Source organism: Thamnophis sirtalis, unplaced genomic scaffold (genome assembly GCF_051295495.1).
Source record: "Thamnophis sirtalis isolate CommonGarterSnake01/CBP01778 unplaced genomic scaffold, rThaSir2_p1.2 scaffold_14, whole genome shotgun sequence".
Classification (NCBI taxonomy): domain Eukaryota; kingdom Metazoa; phylum Chordata; class Lepidosauria; order Squamata; family Natricidae; genus Thamnophis; species Thamnophis sirtalis.
In genome coordinates, this window is record NW_028261394.1 from 45,866,270 (window position 1) to 45,890,197 (window position 23,928).

Genomic DNA, 23,928 nt, shown 5'->3' on the forward strand with positions numbered 1-23,928 from the left:
CTCTCTGAAATGGACTCATTGACCATACTTTCTGCTATGGATATTTGGGGCACCTCAATACCTCGTTGAGAAAACAAACAGATTAACCACAACAATACAGGAGCACACAATAGATACAAACTTAAAAGTAAGCCACTCTAAACTCCATTGCAGAAAATACGACTTCAGCAACAGAGTGGTCAACGCCTGGAATGCTCTACCTGACTCTGTTGTTACATCCCCAAAACTTTAATCTTAGACTGTCCACCCCATTCCTAAGAAGTGCCTACCGTCCCTGTTCTAATATTTCTTTTTATTTGTATCCATTTCATGTGTCCAAATTCATGTTTATACATACATATATATATATATATATATATATATATATATATATATATATATATATATATATATATATATATATATATATATATATATATATATATATATATATATATATATATATATATATATATATATATATATATATATATATATATATAATACATGCTTGACGAAACAAATAAATAAATAAAAATAGCAGAGTTGGAATGGACCTTGTAGGTCATCTAGTCCAACGCACTGCCCAAGAAGGAGACCCTGCACCATTTCTGACGGATGGCAGTCCAGTCTCTTCTTGAAAGCTTCAAGGGATGAAGTTCCCACAACTTCCAAAGGGAACTTCTTTTCCATGGGTTGATTGTTCTCACTGTCAGAAAGTTCCTCCTTATTTCTAGGTTGAATCTCTACTTGGTCAGTTTCCATCCATTATACCTTGTCTGGCCTTTGGGTGTTTTGACCCCTTCCTCTCTGTGGCAGCCCCTCAAATATTGGAAGACTGCTATCATGTCTCCCTTGGTTCTCTTCCCTAGATTAGACATGCCCAGTTCCTCGTATGTTTTATCCTCCAGTCCCCTCCTCATCTTTGTTGCTCTTCTCTGCACCCTTTCTAGAGTCTCAACATCTTTTTTTATAGTGTGGTAACCAAAACAAAATCTAATGTATCTTCTTTTCATAGTCAGCTGCTCAGGTACTACGAAATGCCGCCAGTAAATCGGGGCCAGGAGGAACTAACACGTGCAGAAGGGGAGAGAATGGGTTTTTAAAAAGCACCATCTTGTCTTTCATAAGCTTAACGAGAAGCTTTTTCATACATTTCTACTTGGAATCCCGGGGAAATGAGCTAAACCTTTTTCTTACTGCGCCCCAATAATTGCAGTTTCGTCGGTGTGTTACATGGAACGTGTGATACGAGGTCGCACCTTAAGTGTTTGACCTTATTTGCAACTTTGTGTACCGAATTGTTAAGCTCTTCACACCAAGTAGTTAATGTCTGTTAAGGGAGAGTAAAGGCCAAGACGAGGCTGTGAAATGGATTAAGGCAATTGCATTATTATTATTATTTTGGTTCTTTGGGAAGATAGAAAGGTGGAGTAAACCGGATTTAAAAAAGAGAGAGTGTGTGGTAAAGTCTCCCCCCTCTTCCCTAAGTAAGCATGCCACCATTATTCACTGCTAGTCCATCTGTGAGCACTGAAGAATAGCAATAGCAATAGCAGTTAGACTTATATACCGCTTCATAGGGCTTTCAGCCCTCTCTAAGTGGTTTACAGAGTCAGCATATTGCCCCCACAGTCTGGGTCCTCATTTCACCCACCTCGGAAGGATGGAAGAACTCTGTCCTTCTATTCTATTCTACTTGTTACTATCCAGCCCTTTTCTTGGGGAAAAGCAAAAACCTGTTGAACTGACGAGAGAGCAAATGAAGGCAAAACAAAACGAATCTCAGGCTTTTAACAAGCAGACGTTCAAATATATATCAGAACTAATTTTTTCACCCAGGGAACAGAGGGTTGGACCACTGCTGTGATTTTTAGGGGGAGGATCACTCGCCTTGCTCACTCATCAATCTTGCAAGCTGATCCCCCTTGTTAGATCTCGCCGTCTTTCCATTGTTGAGAGCGGGAATAATTTCTGGTTACGTACCATCCCGCCAACCCTAGAAGGAATCTGGAAAGGGCCCCTGCTGTGAGCCCGAACTTCTCTTCTCATTATATTTGTTTAAAGTGCCTTCCCCGTGTAAGGATGCCACCAGAGTTTCCATCGACTCATATGGATCATTTATATTTCAATGCCGACCTCCAGCACGGGAGGGGCGTGCTTGCTTGCTAGAGCCAATAAAATATCTCAAAGTAATTTTTACACACCGCGCTATTGCTTTAGGGAAACGAGAAATTGTTTTTTCCACTCCGTTCTCATCACAGAATGAAAATCCATATTGAATGAGCATCCCAACCTATCGTATATCTATAACGGCCTGTCATGGGATATTAGATGCAGACGTACATGCTCATATTTATTACTTTTGAAGTCACACTTGGAGTCGGGTGTCAGCCACAATGAAATCTTGGTAGGAAGGGTGACATAATGGCATAGGGCAAGGAATAGCAATAGCAATAGCAGTTAGACTTATATACTGCTTCATAGGCCTTTCAGCCCTCTCTAAGCAGTTTACAGAGTCAGCATATCACCCCCAACAATCCGGGTCCTCATTTCACCCACCTCGGAAGGATGGAAGGCTGAGTCAACCTTGAGCCGGTGAGATTAGCAATAGCAATAGCAATAGCAGTAGACTTATATACCGCTTCATAGGGCTTTCAGCCCTCTCTAAGCGGTTTACAGAGTCAGCATATCGCCCCCACAGTCTGGGTCCTCATTTCACCCACCTCGGAAGGATGGAAGGCTGAGTCAACCTTGAGCCGGTGAGATTTGAACCGCCAAACTGCAGATAGCCAGTCAGCTGAAGTGGCCTGCAGTACTGCACCCTAACCACTGCGCCACCTCGGCTCTTGTATGGAAAGGATAGACACCCTGAGCATTTGAATCAGTTGGGGCCAATGTCGCACATTTAGGAAGAGAATAAGAGAAAAACAGAATTGGAAGGGACCTTGGAGGTCTTCTAGTCCAACCTCCCGCTCAAGCAGGAGATCTTCTATCATTCCGGACAAATGGCCGTCCAACCCATCAACTGAAGTGATAAATGTTATTTAAAACATTAAAAGAGTAGAAATGATCCATGTAAGCTGTAGTTAAGTAATTCCTACCTAGAACTTGAGGGACACGGTGGTGGCTCAGTGGCTAAGACGCTGAGCTTGTCGATCAAAAGGTCGGCAGTTCAGCGGTTCGAATCCTAGTGCCGTGTTACGGAGTCAGCTCCCATGACTTGTCCCAGCTTCTGCCAACTTAGCAGTTGAAAAGCATGTAAAAATGCAAGTAGAAAAATAGGGACCACTTTTGGTGGGAAGGTAATAGCATTCTGTGTGCCTTTGGCGTTTAGTCATGCCGGCCACATGACCACGGAGACGTCTTCGGACAGCGCTGGCTCTTCGGCTTAGAAACGGAGATGAGCACCGCCTCCTAGAGTCAGGAATGACTATCATATATATGCGAGGGGAACCTTTCCTTGACATACAACTAAGGATAAATGCCCTCCATTAACCAGTGGAACAATTTGCCTTCAGAATTCGTGGGGAGGGTCCATCACTGGAGGCTTCTAATTGGACCGTGGACTTGTCCAAAATGCTTGAGCTGGGGGTTGGACTAGAAGACCTTCAATGCCCCTTCCAATTCTGTTATACTGTTGTGTCCTGTTGTGTTCTGTTCTATTCTGTGTAATCTTAATGAATGTTCAATTAACTGAAATTGCAATTCTCATCCAAGGTGGCGCAGTGGTTAAATGCAGCACTGCAGGCTACTTCAGCTGACTGCAGTTCTGCAGTTCGGCTGTTCAAGTCTCACCGGCTCAAGGTTGACTCAGCCTTCCATCCTTCCGAGGTGGGTAAAATGAGGACCCGGATTGTTGTTGGGGGTGATATGCTGACTCTGTAAACCGCTTAGAGAGGGCTGAAAGCCCTATGAAGCGGTATATAAGTCTAACTGCTATTGCTATTGCTATCCTGGCCCATAAATGTGCCCGTCTTAGTCTGAAAAAAGTGGTTCAAATCTTCTTGAGAAGTTTACTTTCATTCCTAGCTTGCCAACTGCTTCTTTTTAAAATAAGCAGGGGGTGGGGAGGAAATGCATATTTTCGGAATTACTTTCTGCAGATGTATGAAAGCCTGATAGGGAGAGATTTTACCTGAAAACCCATTTGCAATGCAAAACCACAGGGCCGAGGTAGATTTTTCATGAAAATAACCCATGCCTATCAATTGGGTGAGTGGCACCTGAGTGAAAGGAAGGGTGAAACTGATTAGCAAATGATATTTCTCTGCCCGGCACTTCAGACAACGAGATTCTTGGGAACTAATGAATTCAGGCTGAAGTTATATTCTCTGAAGACATCCCAGACAATGGTGTTATGACTAATAGTATAGAGTGACAAGATATAAATCATCTTCTGTATTGCAAATAGGTTCTTCTCAAGGAATGTGCAGCTTGTCTCCCAGTTGTGAATTTTTTTTTTTTAACTAGACAAGAGAATGCATCTATAACACATTGGCTAAAGGGGGGGGGAAGATCTGGTGGTTTGATTTCCCCCCCCCCAAAAAAATGGACAGTTTATAGTTTTTATAGTTTATACTTTATTTATTTGTATGCCACCCTTTTCCCTGAGGGGACTCAGGGCGGCTCACAAGTTGAGCAAGGGAAGGGGGATACAAACAGTTTAACACCAACACAAAACAATACATAATTTAAAAGCACAACAATCATACCATTCGAGATAGGGGCAACGGTTGTTTAGCCCCAGGCCTGTCGAAACAGCCAGGTTTTAAGGGCTTTGTGGAAGGCCTGGAGGGTGGTGAGGGTACGAATCTCCATGGGGAGTTCGTTCCAGAGGGTCGGAGCAGCCACCGAGAAGGCTCTCCTCCGGGTAGTTGCCAGATGACATTGGCTCATTGATGGAATTCGGAGGAGGCCTAATCTATGCGATCTGATCGGTCTAGTGGAGGTAATTGGCAGTAGGCGGTCTCTCAAGTTCTGGAGGATATGGTGGCTAAAACATATGAAGAATATTTGCAGAAATTGGCTATGGTAAAGGTTCCCCTCGCACATATGTGTTAGTCATTCCCAACTCTAGGGGGCGATATTCATCTGCATTTCAGAGCCGAAGAGCCAGCGCTGTCCAAAGACGTCTCCGTGGTCATGTGGATGGCATGACTGAATGGTGTTACTGTCAGCCTCTGCTTCGCTGCTGTTTTTTGGCTCCAATTGAAACGGGAAGGGGGATGTGGTATTTGGGAGGGGAATCATTATGTACTGGAGGATTGTTATTAGGAGCTGTCCTGACCATCTATCTGTCCATGTGGAAGAGGGGAGTTTCCCGCCAAGGCCAACTGTCCAGCATTCGACCCTGATGATGCTTTTTGAAGACATCTCCCACCTGACGGTTGAGTGAATTATTATTGGACTATGACATGGGGTGCCAAGGGGAGGGGATTGAATTATACATGATATCTATCTCTTTCGCGCCTTTTTACTCAGACTCAGCTTTGCTTTGCTACTCATCGTTTGTAATTAGTAAAAGTACACTTAATTCTAAAGCATGGAGTTGAGTGGTTTCTTTCTTGATTATTAAACGAAGGAGCGCCTGACAGTTCCCACCAAAGGTGGTCCCTATTTTTTCTACTTGCATTTTTACGTGCTTCTGAACTGCTAGGTTGGCAGAAGCTGGGACAAGTCACAGGAGCTCACTCCATTACGCGGCACTAGGGATTCGAACCACCGAGCTGCTGATATTTCTGATCAACAAGCTCAGCATCTTAGCCACTGAGCCTGATAGTAATTGGATATGTCTAGTTTAAAGAAAAGAAGGACCAGGGGAGACATGACAGCAGTCTCCCAATATTTGAGGGACTGCCCGAAAGAAGAAGGGGTCAACCTATTATCCAAAGTACCTGAGAACAGGACAAGAAGCAACGGATGGAAACTATTCAAGGAGAGAAACAATCTAGAACTAAGAAGAAACTTCCTAACAGTGAGAACAATGGAATGATTTGCTTCCAGAACTTGTGGGTGCTCCAACATTAGAGGTTTTTAAGAAGAGATTGGACAACCATTTGTCTGAAGTGGTAGAGGATCTTGTTCTGACCCCCCACGTTCCACACCAAAGCACACTCCGAGCCAAAGATACTTTACACAATTTATTAACAGAGAGACAGGTCCTTGGCAGCAATCCAGCACTGATAAGCCCTGGCAGCAATGCAGCCTGCCAAGCTCACAAAAATGTTCTCCAACATTCGTTCCTGTGTTGACTTCCGCAAGAGGGCCGTGTGCACAAGCAGTCTTTTTATAGTCTGGAGAGGAGCCTAATGACCACCAGCTGAGTGCAATTACCTCCTGTAACTGCGCAACTGTTCCTGACGCCTATGAGCTCTTCGGTGCCGGGAATCCAGGAACAACTCGCTGCTGGCGTCCGGCTCACTCTCCCTTGTCTCCTCCCCACTGGTCCAAGGCTCAGGTGCCTCCTGGTGGCCAACCAGACTCTCTGTGCCCTGCTTGGAGTCGGAACCCTGTCCAGGGTCCTCCACATCCTCCAGAGCCGACTCATAGGGCCCCACGCTGTCGGAGTCTGGTGGCAGCTCCAACAGCTCCTGCTGGGCCACAACAGGGTCTCCTGCTGTGCTTCCCTGGTTGGTTGGTTATTTTAGTATAATTAAAAAATGATAAAAGAACACAATGAGAATAATACATTAATATGATAACCAAAAAGATCGCTTAGCCCTTTACATCAAAGCATTGACGAATCATCTAAAATAAACATAGACGCATGATCCATATGTAGGGTTTTTTTTCCTCTTTTTTTCAAGAATAATATTAATTTAAAAAAATGATTGCTCTCTGAAGACCCCAGTTGAGAGGTCAGACCAGTTAAATTTCTTTTGGTTAGGCCGTTGCACGCCTGATCACCCAGGATACATTTAATGGTTGGTGTAGCCTTGCGCAATTGTTCTGTTTAATGAGCAGCACGCCATCATCTCAGCCGTAGGCAGAATTTACAGCTGGCTCAAATGAAAATAGGCCCAGTAATGTAAATAATGATTGAAGAAATCGCTTGTCCGTGTTGGTGGCTAAAAACAACAGCCAATCCAAACATATTTTTTGCTTCCCTCTCCCCCCCCCCTAGTTGTCCTAGAGAATAATTTATGCTTAAACAGCAAGGAGGAGGAGGAGGAAGGAGTGATAGTGGAGGAGGAGAAGAGGGGGAGAATCAGTGGTGAAAGAGGAGGAGGAGGAGGAGGAGGAGGAGGAGGAGGAGGAGGAGTGGTAGTGGAGAAAGAGAAGAGGAGGAAAAACAGTGGTGAAGGAGGAGGAGGAGGAGGAGGAAGGAGTGGTAGTGGAGAAGAAGAAGAGGAGGAGAAATAGTGGTGAAAGAGGAGGAGGAGGAGGAAGGAGTGGTAGTGAAGGAGAAGAGGGGGAGAAGCAGTGGTGAAAGAGGAGGAGGAGGGGGAGGGGAGGAGGAGGAGGAAGGAGTGGTAGTGGAGAAGAAGAAGAGGAGGAGGAGAAATAGTGGTGAAAGAGGAGGAGGAGGAGAAGGAGGAGGAGGAAGGAGTGGTAGTGGAGAAGAGAAGAGGAGGAGAAACAGTGGTGAAAGGAGGAGGAGGAGGAGGAGGAGGAGGAGGAGGAGGAGGAAGGAGTAGTAGTGGAGAAAGAAAAGAGGAGGAAAAACAGTGGTGAAAGAGGAGGAGGAGGGAGGAGGAGTGGTAGTGAAGGAGAAGAGGAGGAGAAGCAGTGGTGAAAGAGGAGGAAGAGGAGGGGGAAGGAATGATAGTGCAGGAGGAGAAAGAAAGAAAGAAAGAGAAGGAGAAGCGGTGGTAAAAAGGAGGTGGAGGAAGAGAAATAAGGAGTGGTAGTGGAGAAGGAGGGAGGAGGAGGAGGATTATTGATTAAACCAAGTCCCCATTATAGGTTTGTGGGGTCCTAGATGGCCTCTGAGCTTGGTTGTGTTCTTTTGTGACCCAACTAGGTAATATCGTCAGTGCTAGAAGGAGTGGAATTGGCAAAGAGAGGGAGGAGGGAGGGGAGGGATAGTGGAGAAGGAGAAAAGAGGAGAAGCAGTGGCAAAAGGAGGGAGTGGAGGAGGAGGATAATCAAGTAACAAGAACAATCTCAGATAAAGATAAATACGTATACTTATTTATTTTGCATCTACAATGCTATATGATACTCATACGGCCTGATCCAAATGGACGAACGTTATTCGTTTTAAAAGTTATTTATTTTCAGGAATTGCATTGCTAAATGATGAGTCGAGAAGTTTGGGTACCCCTGGCTTCGACCCCCAGCCTTTAGGAAACTGTAGAAGGAGGATGCTGGACCTCTTCAGCAGAACTAACTATATTGTCACTGTAAAATAGCTACAAGGGTATATTTATCCCCCCCCCTTTTTTTTTCTTTCACCTTCAAAGCACTTTTTAGATACAGTTGTTTTTTTGAACGGATTTGCATTATAATTATCTTTGTGTTTCGGATTTTTCTTTCCGTTTTTGTTTTAAAAAGCAATAATAAATAAACCACCTTCGGTTTACTTTGTTCTGATGAAAACTGGGGTCTTTACTGAGAGTTGTCAGGAGAAGCGGGGAAGTGGGAAAGGGGGGGGGGGCTTGTTCCCAGGCAGGTGTGTGTACGCAAACAGCTCTTTATATTTTTAAAAAAGGAGTAATTGATCTCTGATTTAGTTAAGCAGCTGTTCTCTTGCACGGATGTACGGCCCTCTTGAGTATGATGTACTGGCTGAGTTTTCAAAACCAGTTGTTCAACAGTGCGAGATTGTTTGAATAAAACAAATAAGGATTTGGCAAATATTTGGAAAGCATTAACTATCAACATGCAATCCAGGATAACGGCATGGGCTTGCTTGTCAGTTTTCTACAGGTAGCTGTTGACCTATTGTAGGAAGTTAAAACAAAAACCTCTCCTAGAAAAATGAAATATCCCCGGGAAATATTGAAAAAGGCAGAATATTATATTTTCCTGGATAAGAAATGGAGAAAGGTGTTTTTAGGCAGGAAGCTGACTGACTCTTAATAGCCCCCACCTTTGTCAATGGGACATTAAAAGACGTGAGTCAGCCTATTCTACATAACAAAGAGTTCCCTCTTCAGCTTCAGAGAGGGCATAAAACCAGGGACTTTCAGCATCTCGCTCTCTCTTTTCTTCTTCACCCAACATCTGGAAGCATGGGATCCCCCTTTTCTGCTCAGGAGCTCAAGCCGTGGGATCCTATCCACCATTAAACCATCTTTCCAAGCAGCCTCCATGTTTCCAGTGTCTTTTCTCCCCACTTGGAACCGAACCCAGAAGGACGTTTCTTCCAACACTCTATCACCACAATTAAGCCCAATAATTCTGTGGCTAACTGAAATCTTTGTTAAGCGAATTTTGGCCTGGTTTATGGCTTTTCTTGCCCCAACTGTTAAGTGAATCTCTATTCTTTATGCTGTTCTGTTCTGTTCTGTTCTATTCTTATTCTATTCTATTCTTATTCAATTCTATGTTTCTTATTCTTATTCTTATTCTATTCTTATTCTATTTTTATTCTTATTCTATTCTTCTTATTCTTATTCTTATTCTTATTCTTATTCTTATTCTTATTCTTATTCTTATTCTTATTCTTATTCTTATTCTTATTCTTATTCTTATTCTTATTCTTATTCTTATTCTTATTCTTATTCTTATTCTATTCTTCTTATTCTTATTCTTATCCTATCCTATTCTATTGGGAATCCCTGCTCTAGATTATTGCTAAGGAAAGAACATGATGGATAAACTGAAGCTCAGAGCTGCCCTTAATTTAAAGAAGACTTTTCTTTTTATCCTGGACAGATATTAATTATATCCCGAGCATCTCTTTGAAGGCAAAAACTTATTGCATTCCAGGCAAGATCAATTTCCCCATTAATCTGGCAGTGTAGCTGCCACAATCGGACATAACAAATCGCTAAAGATGCCTTGAACCAACTCCAGGGTTCCCCATCCCTTTATTGATTCTTGTCTAAACAGGAGGTCCATAACCTTGTATAGAGTGCACACTTCCTCCTAAGTATCATTGTATCATGTTTTAAAAACAAAACAAGAAAGAAGAGGAAAGTTCTCAAATGAATAGGAAGCAAACTAGGAGTTGTGTTTCATTATTGTTATTTTTTTAATTTCGTTTTTTTTTTAATGCAAATCAAAATAAGCGTTTCTGCCTCTTACTGGTGATTTAGGTCTGACTTCAAATTCCTTTCCCTGCGTTCCCGTAAAATCTCACTGTCTCCTAGGATGAATCAGGGTTAATATTGGGAATGATGCTGGGATAGTGTTGGAATAGATCAGAAGGCGTGGCAAACTTTCTGCGAGTTGAATAGAATAATAGTTTGTTAAGAGAGGATTTTGACATTTTAATCTTGTCATTTCTTTTCTCTTTTTGGAGTTTTGGCATTTTGATTTTTTTTTTTTTAATAAAATGAAACTTTCCTGAGGGAAAACGATTTGTCACTACCTCTCAACTCCCCTTAAATCAGGGGTCTTCAAACATCTTAAACAGGGGGCCAATGCACAGTCACTCAGAATGTCGGTGGGGGGGGCAGACCAGCTGGGTGGGCATGGCTAGGTGGTCATGTGACTGGTTGGGGCGTGGCCAGTTTAACAGCCCATTAAACCAGTGGTCTCCGACCGTGGCAACTTTAAGACTTGTGGACTTCAACTCCCAGAGTTCCTCAGCCAGTGGTTAGGGTGCAGTACTGCAGGCCACTTCAGCTGACTGTTATCTGCAGTTCAGCGGTTCTAATCTCACCGGCTCAAGGTTGACTCAGCCTTCCATCCTTCCGAGGTGGGTGAAATGAGGACCCAGACTGTGGGGGGCGATATGCTGACTCTGTAAAACCGCTTAGAGAGGGCTGAAAGCCCTATGAAGCGGTATATAAGTCTAACTGCTATTGCTATTAAAGTTGCCAAGGTTGGAGACCACTGCATTAAACAACGCAAACAAATTAAACTTTTATTTGTTTTGCTGCTGGAGGTGTTTTATTTACTTTTGTTGCATGTTGCTGTTTTGGTTGACTTTTCTTTTTACTAGATTGTTTTTTTCAGTTGTTTAGGAGTCTAGTGGTTCAGGAAATTCGGTTTTGCAGAAGTTCTTCTTAGCCCCAAGGAGTTTACAATCAACAAATCTCAATCTCTCTGTGTGTCTCTGTCTCTTTCTCTCTTTCTCTTTCTCTCTCTCTCTCTCTCTCTCTCTCTCGGTGGGGGAGGTGAAAAACGGCCCTGTTTTTGGCCTCCCGGGGAATCTGTGCGCCCTGTTGCTCACCTCCCCCGCTTCCAGAAGCATTCTGCAGGCAAAAAACGGGTGAAAACAGCCCGTTTTTGGCCTCCTTGGGCATCCGTGCGTCCCTTCTTCACCTCCCTTGCCTCCAGAATGTCTCTGCAGGCCAAAATTGTTGGCCTTATCTTTCAGTTCTAGCCTGTGGGGCTTCCAAATGTAAGTCCAGCGCTCGGCCGAAGGGTAGGCGGGGTGATGTGGGTGGCGCAGCCTCGTGGTCCTTTGCGGGCTGCATTAATGGCTTCGATGGGCCGCAGGCCGTAATTTGAGGACCCATGCCTTAAATCTTCTAAAAGTCAACTATCCCCCCCCAAAACGTTTGAACCGTTTCCAGCTTCAGGCTGTTTTTGTGGCATCAGGAAACTGGAGCTATTTCCTTTCAATTGCCATTGGGGATTCCGCCAAATTGGAAAGTGAATTTTATTAATTTAAGACTATGGGAAAATGTTATTGCTTCATTTCTGCTCTATCAAACCGAGCTGAACTCATATATTACTGGGCATCAAACAGAAATAAACCACTGCTCCCTTGGTCAGCCATAATGGGATACATATGGATCGTCTCACCAAGGATGAGTTGGGTTCTCATGGTGATAGATGATAGTCCGGGCTTTCACTCATTCCCTTGACAACTCGTAATGAAGATTTTGTTGTGAAGAATAATGGGGCTTGTTAGTAGTAGGCAGGCTGGCCGTTCATTTAAATTGTAAAAGACATTAGGGTCCCTGGGAGATTTCCCAGGCAGATAGGTGGAGAGATAAACAAGCCAATTGGAGAGGCTATGTCTGATCTTGACAAACCCTCAATAATGGTCAGGATTTTCCCTCCCTGTCCCCCGCCCCCAAAAAATGAATCAATATATTAGCTTGTAGAATGTGGTCAAATATAGATCAAAAGTCTAACGCCTAAAAACCAGAGGACTTTTACAAGTTTTAATATTGTAAGCTACCTAGAGTTACCTTGTGGTTAAGATGGACGGCTAATAAATTTTACGAATGATAGTTGATAGATAGATGATAGATAGATGGATGGATGGATAGATGGACAAATAAATAGGATAGATAGATAGGATAGGATAGGATAGGATAGGATAGGATAGGATAGGATAGATAGATAGATAGATAGATAGATAGATAGATAGATAGATAGATAGATAGATAGATAGATAGATAGATAGATAGATAGATAGATAGATAGGACAGGTAGATGATAGATGGATGGATGGATGGATGGATGGATGGATGGATGGATGGATGGATGGATGGATAGATAGATAGATAGATAGATAGATAGATAGATAGATAGATAGATAGATAGATAGATAGATAGATAGATAGATAGATAGAAGATAGATAGAGATGGATGGATGGATGGATGGATGGACAGATAGGATAGATAGATAGATGGATGGATGGACTGATGGATGGATGGATAGATAGATAGATAGATAGATAGATAGATAGATAGATAGATAGATAGATAGATAGGATAGATATAGATAGATGATAGATAGATAGATAGATAGATAGATAGATAGATACGATAGAGATAGATAGATGATAGATAGATAGATAGATAGATAGATAGATAGATAGATAGATAGATAGATAGATAGATATGGATGAATGGATGGACAGATAGATAGGATAGATAGATAGGTAGATGGATGGATGGATGGATAGATAGGGATGGACTGACCGACGGATAGATAGATGGGATGGATGGATGGATGGATGGATGGATGGATGGATGGATGGATGGATGGATAGGATAGATAGATAGGATAGATAGAGATAGATAGATAGATAAATAGATAGATAGATAGATAGATAGAGAGAGAGAGAGAGAGAGAGAGAGGGATGGATGGATGGATGGATGGATGGATGGATGGATGGATGGATGGACAGATAGATAGGATAGATAGATAGGTAGATGGATGGATGGATGGATACATGGATGGATACATGGATGGATGGATGGATGAATCCTTGGTGCTCTCTGAGCTTGGTTGTTTTCTTGTAGACATTTCATTACCAACCTAGGTAACCTCATCGCTGTTTAATGAAACGTCTAAAAAAAAAAAAAAAGCTCAGTGTGCATCAAGGACCCCACAGTCTACCTACTACTCTTCCTCCCCTCTACAAACCTCACTTCCTCCTAGCACTGATGATGTTATCTAGTTGCATCCTGAAACGTCTGCAAGAAAACCCCCAACTCAGGGAGCACCAAGGCCTCCTCCTTTCAACCCTGAGCTGTAAACCTTCTCCTCCATCCGTACTTTTACCAATTATTCTGAACGTGAAAACGATAAAACGGGATCCCAATTGTACCGTTCTGTTGTTTGATGTTTTGTCTCGTTTTGAAATGCTGTAAACTGCTGTGAAGGTTTGTGTAAATCGGTGGGCTTTGAATCTGGTAAGAAATAAATACATCCAGGGATGCATGCAGGCTGAAAACCGTAGCACTGAACGTTTTTAAGTGGCAATAGTACGAATTAAGATTGCAACAGAAAAATACACCCTATTAATTAGTGCAGTCAGAAAGTCTGATTCCCAAATGGGATCTGTAGTTTAAATTATAGACCTAGTCTTTCTCAATTAATAGTAATAATTAGAGCTAAGACAACATCACACATTTTAAAAAACCTCTTTTTTCAACTCCTCCCATCCTACCCGCAAGTTACTCAAAAAGACCAATGAGGGGAGAGAGAAAAAAATCGACCAATTTAAAGTAAGGTTACACCTAGAATTTGGCACTGTAATATTAGCAGTTAAACAAATCCACGTCACCACATAATATTGTGATAAAGGCTACATCGCTTGCATGAATCATTCTCCGAGTAAGCCAAAACAAAATATGGTGCAGAAATTGCGTGTGAACTTAATTGAACAAGAATAAAGGGAAAACGTAGGAGTAGCGGATCAGGGCTGCAAAAATCAGAAAAGGCAGGAGATGGATGGAAAGGGATGTCAACAACCGCTAACGTCTGTGTCGAATTGGCCGACGACATATGGTAGATGTCAGAGAACAGGATTTTGGATTATTAACGGGGGAGATTGCTCCCCATTTAATTTAAATTTAAACAAACGAAAAAAGTAGGTTTGGCCTAGTGGTGAAGGCACCAGACTAGAAAACAGGAGTAGTCAGTGAATTCTAGTCCCACCTTAGGCAAGAAAACCAGCTAGGTGACGTTGAGCCAATCACCAGGAGACAGGGAGTTCTAGTCCCGCCTTAAGCAAGTAAACCAGCTAGGTGACTTTGGGCCAATCACCAGGAGACAAGGAGTTCTAGTCCCACCTTAGGCAAGTAAACCAGCTAGGTGACTTTGGGCCAATCACCAGGAGACGGTGAGTTCTAGTTCCTCCTTAGACAAGTAAACCAACTAGGTGACTTTGGGCCAATCACCAGGAGACAAGGAGTTCTAGTCCTGCCTTAGGCAAGTTAATCAACTAGGTGACTTTGGGCCAATCACCAGCAGACGGTGAGTTCTAGTCCCACCTTAGACAAGTAAACCAACTAGGTGACTTTGGGCCAATCACCAGGAGACAGGGAGTTCTAGTCCCGCCTTAGGCAAGTAAACCAGCTAGGTGACTTTGGGCCAATCACCAGAAGACAGGGAGTTCTAGTTCCACCTTAGGCAAGTAAACCAGCTAGGTGACTTTGGGCAAATCACCAGGAGACAGGGAGTTCTAGTCCTGCCTTAAGCAAGTAAATCAGCTAGGTGACTTTGGGCCAATCACCAGGAGACAAGGAGTTCTAGTCCTGCCTTAGGCAAGAAAACCAGCTAGGTGACTTTGGGCCAATCACCAGGAGACAGGGAGTTCTAGTCCCGCCTTAGGCAAGTAAACCAGCTAGGTGACTTTGGGCCAATCACCAGAAGACAGGGAGTTCTAGTTCCACCTTAGGCAAGTAAACCAGCTAGGTGACTTTGGGCAAATCACCAGGAGACAGGGAGTTCTAGTCCTGCCTTAAGCAAGTAAATCAGCTAGGTGACTTTGGGCCAATCACCAGGAGACAAGGAGTTCTAGTCCTGCCTTAGGCAAGAAAACCAGCTAGGTGACTTTGGGCCAATCACCAGGAGACAGGGAGTTCTAGTCCCGCCTTAAGCAAGTAAATCAGCTAGGTGACTTTGGGCCAATCACCAGGAGACAAGGAGTTCTAGTCCTGCCTTAGGCAAGTTAATCAACTGGGTGACTTTGGGCCAATCACCAGCAGACAGTGAGTTCTAGTTCCACCTTAGACAAGTAAACCAACTAGGTGACTTTGGGCCAATCACCAGGAGACAGGGAGTTCTAGTCCCGCCTTAGGCAAGTAAACCAACTAGGTGACTTTGGGCCAATCACCAGCAGACAGTGAGTTCTAGTTCCACCTTAGACAAGTAAACCAACTAGGTGACTTTGGGCCAATCACCAGGAGACAGGGAGTTCTAGTCCTGCCTTAGGCAAGTAAACCAACTAGGTGACTTTGAGCCAATCACCAGGAGACAGGGAGTTCTAGTCCTGCCTTAGGCAAGTAAACCAGCTAGGTGACTTTGGGCCAATCACCAGGAGACAGGGAGTTCTAGTCCCGCCTTAGGCAAGTAAACCAACTAGGTGACTTTGGGCCAATCACCAGCAGACAGTGAGTTCTAGTTCCACCTTAGACAAGTAAACCAACTAGGTGACTTTGGGCCAATCACCAGGAGACAGGGAGTTCTATTCCTGCCTTAGGCAAGTAAACCAACTAGGTGACTTTGAGCCAATCACCAGGAGACAGGGAGTTCTAGTCCTGCCTTAGACAAGTAAACCAACTAGGTGACTTTGGGCCAATCACCAGGAGACAGGGAGTTCTAGTCCCGCCTTAGGCAAGTAAACCAACTAGGTGACTTTGGGCCAATCACCAGCAGACAGTGAGTTCTAGTTCCACCTTAGACAAGTAAACCAACTAGGTGACTTTGGGCCAATCACCAGGAGACAGGGAGTTCTATTCCTGCCTTAGGCAAGTAAACCAACTAGGTGACTTTGAGCCAATCACCAGGAGACAGGGAGTTCTAGTCCTGCCTTAGACAAGTAAACCAACTAGGTGACTTTGGGCCAATCACCAGGAGACAGGGAGTTCTAGTCCCGCCTTAGGCAAGTAAACCAACTAGGTGACTTTGGGCCAATCACCAGCAGACAGTGAGTTCTAGTTCCACCTTAGACAAGTAAACCAACTAGGTGACTTTGGGCCAATCACCAGGAGACAGGGAGTTCTAGTCCTGCCTTAGGCAAGTAAACCAGCTAGGTGACTTTGGGCCAATCACCAGCAGACAGTGAGTTCTAGTTCCACCTTAGACAAGTAAACCAACTAGGTGACTTTGGGCCAATCACCAGGAGACAAGGAGTTCTAGTCCTGCCTTAGGCAAGTAAACCAGCTGGGTGACTTTGGGCCAATCACCAGGAGACGGTGAGTTCTAGTCCCACCTTATGCGTCAAAGCCAGCTGGGTAACTTTGGGCCAATCACTACCAGGAAACCGTGAGATCTAGTCCCGCCTTAGACATGAAAATCAGCTGGGTGATTGGGCCATTCACTCTCTCTCAGCCCAGCCCACCTCACAGGATTGTTGTTGTGAGGAAAATAGGCGAAGGAAGGAATATTGGGGGTGTTTGGCACATTGAATTATTTGTAAACATAACAGAGTAAAAACCCCTGCAATGCTTTCAGTTAGTGACATGATTCATTGATAAAAGCGAACGGACTTGTATGCAACACCCAGCTCTATGAACCGTGGTTAGTAAACCACAATGACAAGATTCATCCAATACATTAAGCCAGGGGTAGGTTGCTGCCAGCGTTATTGCCGGTTTGGCACACGCACATTTTTTTTGCTGAGGCTCATGGACATTGTGGTTGTTGTTTTCAAGAGTAACAATGAATGGTGGTGTCCATGGTCTGATTGAACCCATTGTTCCATTCCTTCTTAGGAGCTCTTTAAAGCAGAAGATGGCGCTGGGAACGTACGGCAAAGAAGGTCCATTGTTGCACCTCCAATTTTAATTCCTGAAAATCAGAGACCTCCATTCCCAAAACCTGTAGGCAAGGTAAGAAGTAAAACTTACTCTCACCTTAAATTTAGCGGATTGCTGGTAGTTTTTAAGTCTTCCTCTTTGCCCCTTGTCTTCGTTTTCTGTGCTTCTTCTTAAGTATAATCAAAGAGACTTGTTTTGATATCTAAAACAGGAACAACTATAAATTTCTCCTCTTCCCAGTTTCTCTCTCCGTTTTGAAGTTTCCTCCAGTAAATGTTTCCCTTTGAATTCAATTCATTAGAGATCTCAAATTTTTTTTCCTGGTTCTGTTACACCCACGTTGTACATGCATAATATCTTGCAACTTTTACGAAAGTGACATTATGTTTAAAATAATATGCATTTTTGCACATCTGCTGCTTGTTAAGTTATTGGTGAGCATACACTTCAGATGTGACGTGCAATAGTTCATGACTAACAACAGTTCATTTCGTGGCCGTTTAAACGTACAACAGCGCTGAAAAAAAGTGACACGACTGTTTTTCACACTTATGGTTACATGGCCAAAATTCAGGCACTTGGCAACCGACTCATATTTATGACGGTTGCAATGTCATGGGATCTGCTTTTGCATCCTTCTGAAGAGCAGAACAGAATAAAGAGAGTTGAAACGGACCTTTGGCGCAGTGGTTAGGGTGCAGTACTGCAGGCCACTTCAGCTGACTGTTATCTGCAGTTCAGCGGTTCTAATCTCACCGGCTCAAGGTTGACTCAGCCTTCCATCCTTCCGAGGTGGGTGAAATGAGGACCCAGACTGTGGGGGCGATATGCTGACTCTGTAAACCGCTTAGAGAGGGCTGAAAGCCCTATGAAGCGGTATATAAGTCTAACTGCTATTGCTATTGCTTTGGGGTCATCTAGTCCAACCCACTCTCAAGCAGGAGACCCTACCGCAAAGCCAAGTCAATCAGATTCACTTAACAACCGTATGAGTAACTTAACAAACTGCAGTGAATTGCTTAAGAACCGCGGCGAGAACATGTGGCGAAGCTCACTTAGTGACTGCCTTGCTTAGCGACAGAAATTTGGGCCTCAACTATGGTCGTAAGTCGAGGACTGCCCATATCTCATGCTGGATTCCTGCATTTCCACAATGAGGGGAACAGAGAAACATCTCAAGGCTCAAGAGTGGAAAATAGCTGTCAGTCTGCATGCATAATACTGAGCTAAGCGGAGCATTCTGAATCTGACAATTTCATCTGCTCCCATTCCTACCCAAAATCCATTTTGATCTGATTGTACAGCAAACAACTTTTGCGTGACCTTTTACCAGCATCTAAGTGCATATTGATCAAGGCAGCCAAAAAAAGCAATGTTGATACGATTTTGCACGGGGAACTGAATTGTTCTTTGATGTACATTTCTGAGCCTGAGCATTTGCGAATGTTCGGGGCAGAAAGAAGGAATGAAGGCTGGCATTTCGCTGAAATTATGAATGTTACCGAATGCGCCTTGATGTGATTGGGTTGTAAAAGAGGAACCGGTGATGGGAGAAAGAGTTAAAGTAAACAAAATGGGCTTGAATGCCAAGATTAATTTTTTTTTGGGGGGGGGGGGAATAATCATCTTCCAGATCAATTGGAATTCAGAAGAAAGGCTGAAATTTTGTGAATATTGATTCACGAGTGGCAGAAGAAAGATCAACTTTGATGGAAAGAAATAAGCTTTGACACAAGCGCTGCATCGTAAGACTCCTTCCTAAAGCTGAAACCAAATCCAGCAGGAAGGCCATAGGTTCTCTGTAAAGGAATCGCAAGTGTTGGAAGGGAATTTAGAGGTCTTCTAGTCCAACCCCTGCTCAGACAGGAGACCCTATACCAGCGATGGTTAACTTTTTTGGCACCAAGTGCCGAAACTGGAGAATGGACTTGTGCATGCACGCCCTCTGGAGCACTGGAACCCGGAAGAGAGCAGCTGGCTGCTGTCTATGCGTGCGATGGAACCTGGAAGATCAGCTGGCGATGGTGCGCGTGCCCACAGAGAGGGCTCTGCATGACACCTCTGGCACATGTGACATAGGTTCCCCATCTCGGCCCTATACCATTTCAGACAAATCGTTCCCCAATCCCTTCTAAAAAAAAACTTCCAGTGATGAAGCACCCACAACTAGCCTTTCCGCTAATTAATTCTTGATTAATCGGTTCCACCACAAAACCGCGGTAGACTAAAGCGTGCTCGACGAAAGTGCGTACGTGACGTCATCACAGCGTGACGAAAACAGCACGCTGTGAGCGGTAAACTTAAAATTAACGCGTAAATCTAAACCTAACCCCCCCCCAAACCTAACCCTAAACCTAATCCTTAACGTAACCCTAAACCTAACCCTAACCCTTAACCTAACCCTAACTCTAACCCTTACCTTTATGTGAATAGGCTTGCTTTAATTTTATTTTAATTTTAATTTATTTTTAATTTTATTTGTCGCGCTGCTGATGACGTCACGTACGCGCTTTAATCGGGCGCGCTTTAGTGGACCGCGGTTTTGTTGTGCTACGGATTAATCACCATGAGGATGCAGCAACAATCATAAGTGTGAACAGTGGTCACAAGTCCCTTTTTTTGCAGTGCCGTTATAACCTTGAATGGTCATTAAATGAATGATTGTGAGCGAAGGGCTGCCTGTGTTGTAACTCCCTTGTTTCCTCCTTGAATCAGGGGCGTCGAACCTTGGCAATTTTAAGCCTTGTGTCTTACGCCTTGCGCTCTACATGAGGCTGCTCCTGAAGAGTGTGCGGAGACTACAGTTGGTCCAGAATGCAGCCGCGCGAGCGATATCGGGTGTACCTAGATACACCCATGTTACACCCATCCTCCGCGAGCTGCACTGGCTCCCTATTGGTCTCCGAACGTGCTAGTCATCACCTTTAAAGCCCTACATGGCTGAGGACCTGGATATCTGCGAGACCGCCTCCTGCCACATACCTCCCAACGGCCGATAAGATCTCACAGGTTGGGCCTTCTCCGGGTGCCATCGACCGGACAATGCCGGCTGGCGGCCCCTCGGGGGAGGGCCTTCTCTGTTTCTGCTCCAGCCCTGTGGAACGATCTACCCCGTAGAGATCCGGACCCTTCCCACTCTCCCGGCCTTCCGAAAAGCCACTAAAACCTGGCTATTCCAGCAGGCCTGGGGCTGTTGACCTCATGAACAAGGTCCAGCCCCACCTAGACGGAATGTATGGTGTGTTGTTTTTAAATTTGTTTCTCTTTTTCTATTTTTAACTCTTATCTTTTATCTTGTTTTTGTAAGCCTGCCCGGAGTCCTACGGGATTGGGCGGCATATAAATTTATTAAATTACTAATTACTAAAAGTGACTGATGTAACTTTGAACATTCACTAAATGAAAGATTGTAAATCAAGGACTAACTGTAGCTACCGTATTTTTTGGAGTATAAGATGCACCTCCCCACCCCACCCCTGAAAAAAAGAGGGTGAAAATCTGGGTGCGTCTTATACACTGAATACACCATTTTTGGTCTACTGAAGCCATGCCCCCTTTGCAAAAATGGATGTGCAGAGGCTTTAGGAGGCTTGTAGAGTGCTCCTGGGGGCTGGGGAGGGCAAAAATGAGCAAACAACTGGTCATTTTTGCGCCCCTAACCCCCCAGGAGCACTCTATAAGCCTGGTGCGTCTTATAGTCCGAAAAATATGGTAAGTGGTCATAAGTCCATTTTTTTAATGCGGTAGTAACTTTGAACGTTCACTAAATGAATGGTTATAAGTCAAGGACTACCTTGTATTATAAATCCCCTGTTTTCCCACCGAATCAGGGGTGTCCAGATTTGGCAACTTTAAGCCTTGTGTCTTAAAGTGGCTGTTGTAACTTTGAACGTTCACTAAATCAAGGGATATAAGTCAAGGACTACTACCGGTTTATATTTCAGTTCAGTTCAGTTTATTATATTTATATGCCGCCCTTTTCCCCCGAAGGGGACTCAGGGCGGCTCACAACTCGAACCGGGGAAGGGGGATACAGACAAAAAATTTAAAAAACAGCAAGCATAACAATATATAATTTAAAAACACACAACAGTCATACCATTCGAGACGGGGGCAACGGCTCTTTAGCCCCAGGCCTGTCGGAACAGCCAGGTTTTAAGGGCTTTGCGGAAGGCCTGGAGGGTGGTGAGGGTACGAATCTCCACGGGGAGTTCATTCCAGAGGGTCGGAGCGGCCACAGAGAAGGCTCTCCTCCGGGTGGTCGCCAGTCGACACTGGCCGGCGGATGGAATTCGGAGGAGGCCCAATCTGTGGGATCTAATCGGTCTAGTGGATATTAATTTGTTGGGATTTGGAATCAAACATTTCTCACTTCTTTCCCCGGGAAAGATTGGCGCAGCTTCAGTTTACTGCTCTTCATTTGGCATGGAAAATAAATATGACACCCCAATGATTGACTGTAGGGGTCTGGTTGAACGCACTCGACACTAGGAAGGTGTGCCATCAACCTCATTTGGATAATGAAAGTATTAGCAGGGTTGGGGGGTCTCTGGGTCTGCAATCACCCAAGGGAGAGAGAGAATAAAATATTCACAGGTGAACCCAGCACTCGAGTGTAATAAAAATGTAATATTGAGTGTTATTGAACTCATTCTCTATAAGGGCAAACACGACAGGGCTGATCAATAAAATGCTATAATGAGTTCTAGTCACCAGGTCAGAGCGGGGAAAATGAATGAGCTGAAACATCCTTTTTTTTTTCCTCCAGGAAAAAAAAAAGTGATTTGTTCTAAGCAAGCGACATGCGGGCCATCTGCGTTTGTGGCTGTTGTCGCCAAGTGTGTAGCAAGAAGGAGTCAAGCTGGAGCATCCCATTGTTACTAGGCAGTTGGCAACATGATGGAGATCCTGGGTGGGGTTTGTATGTAACTAAGGATGGGGTTTTTTTGAGAGTCCTTAGCAGTAAGAAGATGATCTTGCAATTGCCCCAGGCCTACAGTGATAAGGGACACTGGTGGATTGGCTGGTTGGTTGGTTGGTTGGTTGGTTGGTTGGCTGGCTAGTTGGCTGGCTGGTTGGCTAGTTGGCTGGCTGGTTGGCTGGTTGGCTGGTTGGCTGGTTGGCTGGTTGGCTGGCTGGCTGGCTGGCTGGTTGGCTGGCTGGCTGGCTGGTTGGCTAGTTGGCTGGTTGGCTGGTTGGCTGGTTGGCTAGTTGGCTGGCTGGTTGGCTGGCTGGCTGGTTGGCTGGCTGGCTGGCTGGCTGGCTGGTTGGCTGGTTGTCTGGTTGGCTGGCTGGCTGGTTGGCTAGTTGGCTGGCTGGTTGGCTGGCTGGCTGGCTGGCTGGCTGGCTGGTTGGCTGGCTGGTTGGCTGGTTGGCTAGTTGGCTGGTTGGCTGGTTGGCTGGTTGGCTGGTTGGCTGGTTGGCTGGTTGGCTGGTTGTCTGGTTGGCTGGCTGGCTGGTTGGCTAGTTGGCTGGCTGGTTGGCTGGCTGGCTGGCTGGCTGGCTGGCTGGCTGGCTGGCTGGCTGGCTGGCTGGCTGGCTGGCTGGCTGGCTGGCTGGCTGGCTGGCTGGCTGGCTGGTTGGCTGGTTGGCTGGTTGGCTGGTTGGCTGGTTGGCTGGTTGGCTGGTTGGCTGGTTGGCTGGTTGGCTGGTTGGCTGGTTGGCTGGTTGACTGACTGGCTGGCTGATTATGTATCATTAAGTGGTTGTCAACTCTTAGTATTTACATAGATTGGTTTTTCCACCCATAACAATCTGTGCTCAGTCTGGTTCTTTAGATCTTCCAATGATTGCCACCATTATCTATGTAACTGAATACATCTACCTTGCTTCTGGTCCTTCTTCTCTTTCCTTCCACTTTTCCCAGCAATAGACCTTCTCCTGAATGCTGTGTCTGAAATGGGATAATTTGAGCCTGGTCTTCGGAACCTTGAGTGAGAACGTTGAGTTTATTTCTCTGGTGATTCCTTGCTAAGTTTTGGACCATTGAATGGGGAGTGAGGTTGTAAATCCATTCATTGCTTTTGTGTTTTTCTACTTAGTGACTCACTTAATGACCGAATGGGGAGCAAGGTCATAATCACTTGTTCAGTGATTTTCTCTTTAGCGACCACTTTGTTTAGTGATAGTCTCAATTGTGGTTGTTAAATGAGGACTACCTGTATGTTTTTAAACCCTGCTGATCGCTACAGGCAGCCACTTCCATAGTAACTGTGAACGCCCAGGTCAAATTGTGCATTTTTATGAATCGTGTTTTCCAGCAGCGTCTGGCAAACCGATATGCTTGATTGCTCTGCTAGTCGAGACCAAGGCGGGCAAAACATCGCATGGCCGAATCTTACACGAGTACCTGATTTGTGCCTGCAATTTCCTCACTAATAAGCCCTCCCTAATAAACAGATGATATTTCCTGACAGAGCCAGGGCTAATTGGCAGCCGCCTTGATGAACCATATCAGCGCATCAAATCAAGGATCGCTGCCAATATTTATCTTGTTTGAAATGCCGTGACCTGGGAGGAGGAAGCCGGGGGGGGGGGGGGGGGGGGCAATTCTTAACCTTTTGTTTTGGTTTGTTTGCTTCCTGAGAAGAGAAGTCACAACTGTGAGACATTTAACCCCTTCGAGGTCAAAAGGGATGTTTATTTGGTGCGTGCTGTTGT

The 23,928-nt window shown here is 44.6% G+C and overlaps 1 protein-coding gene across 1 annotated transcript in view; it reads left to right on the plus strand.

Moving 5' to 3' along the window:
• The window catches only part of CDH13 (cadherin 13), a 493,491-nt gene that overhangs the window by 214,086 nt on the left and 255,477 nt on the right, over positions 1-23,928 (plus strand). The window contains exon 4 of the mRNA XM_087729287.1: positions 17,224-17,340. Coding sequence (XP_087585413.1) covers positions 17,224-17,340 — 117 coding nt within the window. The remainder of the gene's footprint in view (positions 1-17,223; positions 17,341-23,928) is intronic.